General features: G+C 37.6%; 1 protein-coding gene across 1 annotated transcript in view; it reads left to right on the top strand.

Annotated features, from left to right (window-relative positions):
* Positions 1 to 13377, top strand: part of LOC126470787 (palmitoleoyl-protein carboxylesterase NOTUM) — a 338465-nt gene that overhangs the window by 285420 nt on the left and 39668 nt on the right. The window contains exon 11 of the mRNA XM_050098797.1: positions 5036 to 5191. Within this exon, the coding sequence (XP_049954754.1) occupies positions 5036 to 5191 (156 nt within the window). The remainder of the gene's footprint in view (positions 1 to 5035; positions 5192 to 13377) is intronic.

Raw genomic sequence — 13377 nt, 5'->3', positions numbered from 1 at the left:
ATATTATGATGACTGATTAAATGGCCACATAGATAATTAAAGTGGGTGACACCTTTAAAATTCTTAAGAGTTTTTCAGGTCATGTGGTGGATATTATCATGTATTTTATCTTATTTTCATTTACAGTAAGATTTGTCCTCCTCCTGCTATAATTACTTCATTTTAAGGTCTCTTCTGGCAGTTAAAATACCTCCTGTGTATTTATGTGGAGGACTGAATTTAATCTCTATTGTACTTCTTTTATCTTTATTTATTGACTGAGCATAGCAAAGTTAAATAGGATACCAGAGAGACTGTCACCCTTTTTCACTCAACAGCATTGTTATAGATTTAGGCATTTCATGCACAGATTTCATCTACTAGTTGTTGATCACCATTGCTTAAAAGCTCTGACACTACCTCATCTTAACCCAACATACAGCTATTTCCAATTTATATATTACTGAGACCATCTCTTGCATTGTTGGTTGTTTTGCTTCATTTCTGTCAAATTCACTTCCCTCCATATTCTCCTCCTGTTCATGCAGGTCTCTTGATATTTGATTTGTGTTGATATTCGGTATACCTTAAAAATATTCCATCCATCTCTTTAACATATATTTTTTTATGTTTAGATATCCCACCACTTCTATTTCTACTTGTTGGTTGAATTTTTTTCCTCCTATGACCTATCATATGATAATTTTCTCATTTCATTTGGTTCCTTTAGATTTATCAGTTCATCATCAAACCATCTTCTTCTTCTTCTTCTTCTTCTTCTTCTTCTTCTTTTTTTCCTTCTAATACCGGTTTTTTCTTCTGTTGCCTCTTTCATTAATTTCTGGATCTTCTTCCACCTATATTTGTCTCCTATAATTTTTGTTTTCTGCCCATGGGATACATGTGTCAGGGTGATTTACTTTTTCTGTGCTACAGTTTACTTTTTTTTTTTTTTTCACTCTAGTATTCTTTATCACTGTTACAGCATAGTGGTCTGAATCACAGTTTGGAACACCTATAGCTCTGTATATCTATAATTGGTAATGAATGCTGTCCTTTTACTAACATATGATATATTTTGTAAATTACTCCAGTAACAAGCAACTGTGGTGTTTTAAGATGCATCCTTATGTTTGAAAAGCAGGTACTCTTCCTGAATAAATGATTTCTAACAGAAGACTGATGTATCACAGATTCATCCTTAGTACTTTCTTTGTTTAATGCATATTTTCCTGACATTCCTCCATGTTTATTTTACCCAGTCTTTGCACTGAATTCTCGCTTAAAAAGGAACAGGTAATAGTTTTGCCGTTTACTATAGGAGCCTTCAAGGTCCCCATAAAACTGTCCTTTTATTCCTCTTTTGCTTCATATGTTGACATGTATTCCATTATTGTCATTATATTCCTGAATTTCCCTTCTGTTTCCAGTCTGATGACTTTTTCATTTATAGGTTACAATTCCAAGAGATGGCCCTCATCATTTTTGTTATTATGAATTCTCTGCCAGCTTATACTCCTCTAGGATTAGTAGTTTGCTAATTCTACACTATAAAGTAGGAAATCAAATCGGATAATCTCTGTTAGCTACAATAACTGATAAAAAAGAGATCTCTACTTGTCAAACATTGTAGTAGTTAAGATGTGGCCAACAAACACTCTTGGAACAATCACAAAATATGGAATTAATCAAGATCCTGGTTAATCAACACATTCGGATAGAAAACAAGAATAGATATTAAGTAAGCAGTGAGAGAACTAAGAAGCTGCTCCATTACTGGAGTAAGAGAACAGAATAATGTGCCCCTAACGTGATGCACACTTCACAAGAATTGTCTTGCCTCTGGCTAAGAAATATACAAAGTCTTCAATAATAAAGTCTGCCTCCATAGCCAAGTGGTCAATGTGACAAACCCTCATGTGAGGTTCCAGGTTCGATTTACAATACCACCAGGCATTTTTCCTTGGTGGGAGCACTGGACAGGTGCACTCAACATTGTGATGACAGCTGAGGAGCCACCTGATTGAAAGCTAGCAGCTCTGAGGTCAGAACATTGACAATAGCCATGTGTATGTTGTGTTGTCCCCATGCCTCTCCATATTCCATTCATTGGTGAAGGACTGAGGTTGATACAGTGGTCAGTCAACTATCACATGGTCTTCAGGGCCTGATTGTAGAATTTTGTTTCCTTTTGTAATAACAAGACATATTCTTGGCAGCATAAAAGACAAATTAAGGCTTTGTATACTTACAATGTCTAAGTAAATTTTGAATTTGGCACATTTTATACACTGAAGAGCCAAAGAAACTGGTACACCTGCCTAATATCATGTAGGGCCCCTATGAGTACACAGAAGTGCCGCATCATGACATGGTATGGACTTGACTAATGTCTGAAGTAATGTGGGAGGCAATTGACACCATGAATCATGAGGGGCTGCCCCTAAGATCCGTAAGAGTACAAGGGGCGGAGATCTCTTCTGAACAGCACATTCCAAGGCATCCCAGATATGCTCAATAATGTTCATGTCTGGGGTGTTTGGTGGCCAGTGGAAGTGTTTAAAATCATAAGAGTGTTCCTGGAGCCATTCTGTACCAATTCTGGATGTGTGGGGTGTCGCATTGTCCTGCTGGAATTGCCCAACTCTGTCGGAATGCACAATGGACATCAATGGATGCAGGTGATCAGACTGGATGCTTACATATGTGTTGCCTATTAGAGTTGCATCTAGATATATCAGGGGTCCCATATCACTCCAACTGCACATGCCCCACACCATTACAGAGCCTCTACCAGCTTGAACAATCCCCTGCTGACATGCAAGGTCCATGGATTCGTGAGATTTTCTCCATACCCATACACGTCCATCTGCTTGATACAATTTGAAACGAGACTCATCCAGCCAGGCAACATGTTTCCAGCCATCAACAGTCCAATGTCAGTGTTGAAAGGCCCAGGTGAGGTGTAAATCTTTGTGTCATGCAGTCACGAAGGGTACATGAGTGGGCCTTTGGCTCTGAAAGCCCATATCAATGATGTTTTGTTGAATGGTTCACTCTCTGACACTTGTTGAATTGTGAATTGTGTTTTATTCGTCTCATGACGCACATTTGCAATCTATTTGGTTTGCATACAGGAGACATGTCAAAAATGTATAAAACAGTTACGATGATTTTTACATTAATAAATAATAGCACTCTAATAAATAATAAAACTATAAGGATATTTCTTGAAATGTATAACACATTGTATCCAGTTCAAATTTCCAGTTTGTCCTGCATGAATTCATCCACTGAGTAATTACACTTCGGTGTCAGTACCTCATATAGCTTTCTTTTAAGTGAACATAAATTCATCTGCATCAACTTGTTCCCTTTTAATTTATTACAAATTTTCATTCCCATGTATTGAGGTCCCTGGGCATACAGTCTGAGGTGGTGGGTGGGGTGCATAAAATTGTCTTTGTTTCTAGTGTCATGTGAATGGACAAAATGGTTTCCCTCATATAATTCATGTCTGGTGTACAAAAGTATAATAATCTGATATATGTATAAGGATGGCAGAGATAATATTTTAAGTTTTCTAAATAATGGTTGACATGGTTTTTTGTGATTTACAGTGCACATATTTCATATGGTTTTTTCCATACTTTTAGTATCTGTACTATGTTTGTTGAGTTACCCCTAAAAACAATACCATACCTAATAATGGATTCGAAGTAGCTTGTATATGCTACTTTTTATGTGCCCATGTCAGTTGCAGTTGATAATATTTGCATTGCAAACGCAAAGCTGCTCAGTTTGTTTGTCAGATATTCAATGTGTGCCTGTCAGTTCAAATTTTTATCTACATTTAAACCTAAGAATTAGACTGAGTCAACTTCTTCTATACCTTCATTGTTGTGTACAATCTTAATCTGCTCAAATTTTCACTGTTTGGTTTTGAATTGCATCACATGAGTCTTAGATATGTTTAGATTCAATCCACTTAGCTGAAACCAAGTTTCGGAGGTACTGAGGGGACTGATCACAGTTTTGGGAATCCTGATGTTCAGCTAAGACAGAAGTATCATCTGTGAACAGAACTGGTGTGGAGCTGATATTTAATGGTATGTCATTAACATAAAAGAGAAATAGGACTGGGCCGAATATGGAGCCTTGTGGAACTCCCTGAGATATTTTTTTCCAATCAGAAAAATAATATGCACCATTTGAAGAAATGCTAACTGTTTGCTCTTTGTTGGATAAGTAGGATTTAAGCCATTGATGGCCCAGTGTTGAAATCTGCAGCAATTTGTGAAAGGGTTGCACTTCTGTCACATTGAATGATTCTCTTCAGTTGTCATTGGTCCCATTCTTGTAGGATCTTTTTCTGGCTGCAGCAATGTCAGAGATTTTATGTTTTACCAGATTCCTGATATTAATGGTATATTCATGAAATGGTCACGCAGGAGAATCCCCACTTCATCGCTACCTTGGAGATGCTGTGTCCCATCACTCATATGCTGACTATATCACCACATTCAGACTGACTTAAATCTTGATAACCTATCATTGTAGCACTTGTCTTATATAGGCATTGCCAACTGCAACACCTTATTCTGCCTGTTTACATATCTCTGTATTTGAATATGGATGGCTATACAAAATGAAAGTGACATCATGGTGCAGCTCATTGGTCAGCAGTGAACAGTGTGCCTGAGCTGTTACCCATATCAAAAGACTGAGTGGTCTGTATTACTGTTCTTTTGAGGCTGTAGACAAACTGTTAAGGAAATATAACTAAGGAAAAAAAATGCCTGCCTAATGCTACAGCTACAGACGAATTCACTTGATGCTGCAGAATTCAAGCAATACTTCTCCTACAGTACATGAAGCTCAAGCCTTCTGTTTCCAAGTGTGTATCAGGCTCTCTCTTTCTCTTTTTCTCTGCAAGCTGAGAGACCTTTTGTTATGAAATAAAGTGCATTTTCATTATTGTACTTGATATTTATGTTGGTTTTTAAGATGTGTGAGTATGTGATTTGATGACTTTTCTTTTGACCTTTTGTTACAGTGCTGTGTTTGCACCATCATGCATTTCACATTCTGTCCTCCTGAAGAGAGACTGGCTGTCAATAAAGATTAATGATATATCACTTTCACATGCTTTAAACTGTTGGGAAATGAAATCATACAAAAAACAACTGATGGAGCAGTGTGGAGATCAAAAGTAGGTATTTGAGATTTTTGTGTGTTTGAACCAAATACATTTAAAGCATATAAAACTTTTAGAAGTGTAACATACAACCTCAACTTCAATGGCTCTCCCTAATATTCCATTTTCACTCCTATACATCAGTGTAGTCCCACTGTCACTCAATCTGTAAACATACTCATTTTTTAAAACATGCTGCAAACCTGGCTGTAGTAACAAAGAAAGCAAAAGATAGCTCATGAAGCAGAACAGAACTCCAAAAACCTTAAAAATTGTACCACATGTGTCTCTTCAAACTCCTAAAACAGTCCTTTTTTTTCAGTATAGAATATCATTTATTACGATGTGGTGTACTGAAATTTCTGTACTGCATACATCACCCATTTTAACTTCCTCTCGTTGGAACAGGAAGTTGTGTACAATAGGCTGTATCCTATCTGTAAATGAACTACAAGGGGCTTATTTTATATGAATGCCTGGAACAAAGTATACTACGATTAGTTGATGGAATTAAAAACACGTCATTGTTTGTCAATCTCGCAATTTTCTTACCACTGGCTCATGCCATTTTACCTTAACAAAGATTTGATAACATGCAGAACAACAACACACTGAATTACTGGTTTATCACTGCATGCTTCCTTGTTTGTTACATCTGCCAATTCATTTCTGTGATTTCCTGTGAACCATAGTAACCTTCAGAACAACACACCTTTCTCAGCTTTTGTAGTCAGAGAAAGATGTCTTCAATATCTTGCAGTATTTTATCTGATGGCTACTGTGCTGTGTATAGTAAAGAGCACTCAACAATTTGGAGGCGATGAAGAATTTTTCTGTATAAGTATGTCTCATCTACTCCATTGCATTCATGGCTGCATTTAACATCAGATATGGTAAATTCATGTGCTAAAAAAGTCTTCAGATTGTGGTTAGGTGAAATGACAGAACAGACAAGATAGTTACCCTACTTGGGCCCATCTTGTGATGCTCATTTAAAATTTTATAAAATGTAGAATTACAAAAATTCTAAACCTACCAAGTCTCCTTTAGTTCAATAAATCTAAAGTAGGGTTTTGGGTCTTTACAGTAACTATGATGGCTGTCGACTAAAACACTGCATTGGGAATTATGTTTATCTCACAACAAATGCCATTTAGTAATGCTTTGTGTGCTTTCCACTTGAGCTCATCACACACAGATGGTTTATAAAAATTGATACAGTGGCAGAACAAATGTTGGAACAGCAAGAAATCTGTATGTGTGGCTCACAATGGGAAGCTACTGACAGACAGTGACTACTCAACCTCAGTGCAGAGGCTGGATATGAGACTGGTCCTGTAGGCACCAGTGACCAGCCTAATCCCTTCATAATCATAAGCATCAATAATATTGAGATATTTAGGTCTTTTGGATCCATAAACTGCTCACCCATAATCAAGCTGGGATTTCAGTAACTTCAAGGGTCTTGTCTTGTGGTGTCTTAGGTATTTAAGTACAACCACTCCGAAACACATATAAAACCCAGAAAAATCACTGGTTAGAATAGTTAAAATGGCCCCTCCCCCCCCCCCCCCCCACACACACACACACCCTCGCCCTCTTCCCTCTCTCTCTCTCTCTCTCTCTCTCTATCTCTATCTCTATCTCTATCTCTCTCGCCCCATCTCTCTCTCTCACTCCCCCCCCCCCCCCCCAAATCTCTCTCTCTCTCTCTCTCTCTCTCTCACACACACACACACACACACACACACACACACACACACACACACACACACACACATTTATTTTGTTTTATAGAAAAGCGAGGCTAGTAGCTACAGTCCACTCCTCCACCCTTCTGATTGTATCTCTGTTGACCCGTCATGGATATGGGACAAGGCTGGTCAGATATTTGCCAAAGGAAAGTCACCAATCAGCCATATATTTTCAGAAGTTATTTCATTTAGACAATCAGTTTCTGCATCTCATTAATGCCACCTTCAGGCCCTGCTTGTCAAAAACGAGTATACATGTAGTGTGTATGAAGATATACTACAGTTCACATCACAGAAAATGAAGCACAATAATAAAAGTCCTTAAAACCAACAAAATGCAGTTTGCAGCATTAATGAAAGTTGCACATAACACACAACAAAGCAGAATATGTAAACATACTGGTTGGTATCGAAACTATTTTGACATCACAGAGTTATAAAAGAACATGCCAAACATTACAAAAGACCAAACAATGGAAAATATACAAAATCAGAAGCACAAACAAATAAAGCATTATCTGAATTAGTTGTCACAACATCAAAAAATGCAGCCTGAGGTGAAACCAACAGCCAAAAAATTACTAAGTGAATAACAGTTAGCAAAGAACTTGCAAGGAATACTCATAAAATACCTAGACAGCATAATGTTATATACCAAATCGAAAAATAAAAAGATATGACTTGGTGTCCCTCAAACATCAATTAATCTGTGGGAAAAACTAGTGTGGAAAAAAGAAGGATCCCAAGTATCATATTAACCAAGAGCAGTTGTCCTAAAATCTTGACTGTATAATTCCCATTTCCTGAGGGAAAAAAGTAGTGTGGGGATGGAACAGGTTAAAAGTAAGATGTGTGTGCAAAAACCAACAAGATAGCAAGGTATAAGCCCGCTAGTTAAGGAACACACTGGCACAAGAAGGAGCAATATTTATGAGTGAGAAAGGAGTTTTTAAATCACTTCACACTACAGACCAATCACAGAGTGGAACAATACTAAATCAATTGATGTTTAAGGGCCACCAAGTAATATCTTTTTATTTTTTTATTTTTCATATAATAATATTAATCTAGGTATTTTATGAGTCTACTGCTGCCAGAAGAGAAGCAAGTTTCTTCATATACTCTGTGTCAAATTGTACTTGTATCAGATCAGGTCCAATAGCCGTAGATAAAACATATACCTTGAAGATAATCATTTTGCAAGTGCCAAGTCAGCACATGATCAGTACTTATTAGTTCAGGAATTAGTTATTAAAATGATAGTTACTGGAATGTCAGGCAGCAAAGATTCAGAACAAAAATTCCTCTTGGAGTGCAGACAAGATATGAGAGTTTCCATTAATTGTCGAGATGGAGGCCTTTATCTTGACTGAGCAGGTTCTCTGCTTCTTGTATAGCCACAGTTTCCACGACCACTGAATCCCTATAGGATGAGACTGTGACTGAAACCTTGACACTTGCATAATCTGTGGAATGCCCAGTGGAAATACCATGTTCAGTCACTACAGATTTGCTGGACTGTAGAAGGCAAGTGTGCTGTCAGCATTCAATGCACCATCTGTGTCTAGTATTTGTGGTTTGTCCTAAACAATGTTCATCATAGTGACAAGCATTTTCATAGATATTTACCATTAATAAAATCAGATCATCTTTTGCGGATCTCAGAAAACTGTTGTCTTGGATAATGGGTGGAAGATCACATCCAATTTATGCTTCTTCATGATTCCAACAATTTTTGAAGATGCATTTCCCACATACGGAAGAAAGACCATAGAGTTTACATCTCTTTCCTCTTCCTCTTACTTTCGTTGGTCTTGTATTTTGACCTTCAGAGCTTTCTTAATCTGATGTTCATTGTATAAAATTTTCCTGAATATCTCCTCCAGGTGTACAGTACCAGTTCATCCTGCAGGCTGTAAACATCAGACACTGCATGGACATTTGAAATAAAATTGTAAGAACACTCATAGATTGTGATAAATTTGGCAGCTGGCTGCCTGCAACTACAAATCAGTGTGGTACATGCAGTTCCTGAAAAACCCATCCTCCTTACATCAAACTAGGACATCCAAAAACAATAGGCAGCTGGGAAAACTAGAAGAATCATTAATTAATAACTTATGTGTAGTATAAAATAGTTGTGAAAGTGCCCCATGTGAAGAGTCTAATAGTGTATGCACCAGTAATAATTCTGATATCATACTGTTCCATGCTGTAAATATTGTCTCCTAATGCATTAGTTAATGTAAATAAGCAAAATAAACCAATTTCTTCACTCTTAAATAACCTATAATTGTCAACATTCATCTTAATCATCTGACTTTTCACTGATGGGGTAGTACTATTCTGTATTCATGTACTTGCATCATCAGTAGAAATGACACTTTTCATCTTCTTACAAACATGATGATGATGATGATGATGATAATAGGTGGTGTGGGCACATGACAGTAATGTCATTGGTGCCTGTATGAAAATGTTATGAGATGTGTCTTGATAAAATACAATTTACAGAATTATGGTAACCACTGCTAGAGAAAAATAGAAAACAGAAATGGATGACTGATGAGATTCTTTCATTGATGTATGAATGGCAAATGTATAAAGCCCAGTTAGATCAAACTAAGTACAATATTATCCATAAACTCATAAGATCAAAGATTAGAGCAGCAAAAAATGAATAGCTACAACATGAATGTGAAGAAACTGAAAGCTTGCAAGCTTCACATGATGACTTTAACTTACATAAAAAGTTAAAAAAAACTACTGGTGTACATAGAAGAAAAAAATCTCCTTATTAAACAACAAAAATAATAAAATAGTTCTAGATACCATTGAGAAGAAGAGATATGGGAAGACTACATAAGGACCCCTTTTCAGATGATAGACCGAATGTTGAATTTTCTAGGAACAACTATTTAACAGGACCTCCAGTTATGAAAGAAGAAATTGAGAAAGGCATCAAATACTCAAAAACCAACAAAACCACAGGGCCTGATGAAATTCCAATTGAACTTATGAAACTCCTTGATGAGGAAGGTATCAAAGTCTTACAGAAACTATTTAACAAAATTTACAACACTGGCCATTACCCTGCCGAGTGGCTATTATCAACTTTCATTCCCTTATCAAAGAAGAGGAATGTGAGAAGATGTGAAGATCACAGACTCGTTAGTCTTATGAGCCATTCTGTGAAAATATTTCTGAGATTCATCCATGAAAGGCTATACGACAAATGTGAGAAATTCATTAGTGAGACACAGTTTGGATTTAGGAGAGGTTTAGGTACAAGAGAAGCAATAGTCACACTGTAAGTTATAGTACAAAACTGCTATGATCAGGGTAAAAATGTAGGCCTCTGTTTTACTGGCTACGAAAAAGCATTCAATAGCTTACAACATCATAAACTCATGGAAATTCTCAAAAGAATTGATATAGATGAGAAAGATATCTGTTGTATAGAGAATTTGTATTGGAATCAGACAGCACAGGTTAAATTTGATAATGAAGTCACAGATTTTGTCAATATATGTAGAGGAGTCTGACAAGGATGCATACTGTCACCCCTGTTATTGAACTTACACTCTGAGAGTATTTTTCAGGAGGCACTTGATGATGTAGAAAAAGGCATAAAGGTTAACAGAGTGTATATCAACAACATCCACTATGCTGATAACACAGTATTGATAGCTGATAATTTAGATGATCTTCAGCAACTTGTCAACATAGTAGGAGATTACATCAGTACTCTAGGTCTGAATATTAACATAAAAAAGACTAATTTGATAATTGTCCCACAAGAATCTGACTCATTTAAAAATGCAAATCTACCATTTCAAGGGTCTGTAATAAAAAGAGTCAAAAAGTTTAAATACCTCAGATCATGGCTTTGTAAAGACTGGCAAACAGACTTGGAAATAAAATGTCACATAGAGAACACCCGAAATGCCTTCATAAAATTTAGGATTATTCTTATAAGCACAGACCTAGACCTAAACGTTAGAGTCTGATTTGTAAAGTGCTACATCTGGTCCATGCTTCTATATGGCTCTGAAGGATGGACATTAAATATGACATCAACGAAGAAGTTAGAGGCCTTTGAAATGTGGATTTATTGCAGAATGCTTAAAATAATGCGGACTACAAGAATAACCCACACCAAAGTACTGGAATGAATGAACAAGCAGCGAGAAATGTTGACAGTGCTTGAAAGAAGAAAAACTGCATACCTAGGACATATAGTATGGAACACCAAATATATGCTTCTGCAGCTAATAATAGAAGGGAAGATTGAAGGGGAAAGGATACAAAGGCAAAGAAGAACATCATGGTTGGACAATATAAAGCAGTGGACAGGACTATGAAGTGTAGACCAGCTATTACATACTGCAGTTCACAGAAGAAATATGCAACCTGTGGTCGCCAACATCCATTAATGGATAAGCAGAAGAAGAAGCTACAATTAAAAATATTACATGCAGCAAAACATGTGTATATACATGTAGAAATACAAAAATTATGTATTGTGTCAGGACTAAAACATACATTAAAAAGAAAAAGTGATGAAAAACAATTAAAATTATCACAGCAGCAGATAGATGATCTCCAGAATAGAAAGGATGGACCAGCCACTTTGCAACACACTAAAAATCACCAACTTAAAAGCTTTACCTGGAGGCCTGACACACAATAAAACCTTAAAACCTTCACTATAATTATCTTTTCATCAACAAAAAGGAGGGTAGATTCCCACCTAAATCTGCCTCTGCCTATTTATTACAGTATAAAATGTATCTAGTTAAAATGTGGCATAATGTGGCTAGCATGCCACAGGCACCAGAGACAAGGAGTCCTCTTACTGGAGTAGGAAGACATATATGAAGGGACAGTGTCCAATTTGGAGGTCAGTCTGGATGACTTCATCCTGCCGGAGTGAGCAGCAGGAGGAACAGCACAGCTGGATACTCCTCCAGCTACTAATCCTCCCACAAATGCATGATCCTCCCATTCACCAACAAAATGACAACCTGCAGGGGAATATCATGTTATGTCATGTCATGTACCCTGCAAGTCTCCTTGGTGGCTTGGTCTGCCAGTTCATTTCCCTGAATTCCCACATGCACTGGTACCTAGCGGAATGACACCTGCTTCCTTTGCTGTTGAAGGAAGTACAGTTGGCCATATATGAGCTGGACTATTTTGTTTTCTGGATACATGTTCTACAATGATTGTAGGGTACTAAGGGAATTGTAACCGGTGAGAAACTGTTTGCCCTGAAGATGCCTCATCTGCCCAGTGCCTTCTGGATAGTATAGAGGCCTGCAGTAAATACGGGTGATAGTGAAGACAAATCCTGAAGTCACAGTAAGGGAACATTACTGACTAGCTTGGGGAGACCCCCTGTTTGGAGCCATTGCTGTACACAACTTTAAAACTGTGATGCCTATCTAATGTGTTAAAAAAATATAGATTGAAACAAAAAATCTAGAGCACAATCCTTATTATAATTCATCAACTCTGAAATAATACTGGATCTCTGTAAAACCCAAGCTGGAGATCTGCCCCAACTCTGGTGTAAGACTTTCAGACCAGCCACATCAGTCTCTAAAAGGCAATCCTTCACCTGGATCCCATAGGTCCTCATTGCTCATTGTTGATTATGGAAAAGCCTCCAGAATGAAAATTTCACTCTGCAGGAGAGTGTGTTGATATGAAACTTCCTGGTAGATTAAAACTGAGACTCGAGCTCAGGACCTTTGCCTTTTGCAGACACGTGCTCTACCATCTGAGCTACCCAAGCACAACTCATGACCCATCCTTACAGCTTTAATCCTGCCAGTACCTTGTCTCCTACCTTCCAAACTGCACAGAAGCTCTCCTACAGACCTTGCAGAACCAGCACTCCTGGATGAAAGGATATTGTGAAGACATGGCTTAGCCACAGCCTAGAGGATGTTTCCAGAATGAAATTTTCACTCTGCATTGGAGTATACACTAGTATAAAACTTCATGGCAGATTAAAACTGTGTGAACTTTGAAAGGTAGGAGACAAAGTACTGGTCGAATTAAAACTGTGGGGACAGGTTCTCATGCATACTTTGGTAGCTCAGATAGTAGAGCACTTGCCCACAAAAGGCAAAGGTCCTGAGTTTGAATCTTGGTTGGGCACACAATTTTAATCTACCAGGAAGTTTCATATCAGTCCACACTCAACTGCAGAGTGAACATTTCATTCTGAGAACATCCCCCAGCCTGCAGCTAAGCCATGTCTCTGTAATATCATTTCTTCAAGGAGTGCTAGTTCTGTAAAGTCTGCAGGAGAGCTCATGTGAAGTTTGGAAGGTAGGAGACGATGTACTTGCAGAATTAAATCTGTGATGACAGGCTGTGAGTCATGCTTGAGTAGTTCAGATGGCAGAGCACTTGCCTGCAAAAGGCAAAGGTCCC

Source organism: Schistocerca serialis, chromosome 3 (genome assembly GCF_023864345.2).
Source record: "Schistocerca serialis cubense isolate TAMUIC-IGC-003099 chromosome 3, iqSchSeri2.2, whole genome shotgun sequence".
Lineage (NCBI taxonomy): Eukaryota > Metazoa > Arthropoda > Insecta > Orthoptera > Acrididae > Schistocerca > Schistocerca serialis.
This window is presented reverse-complemented; position numbering and strand designations above follow the sequence as displayed.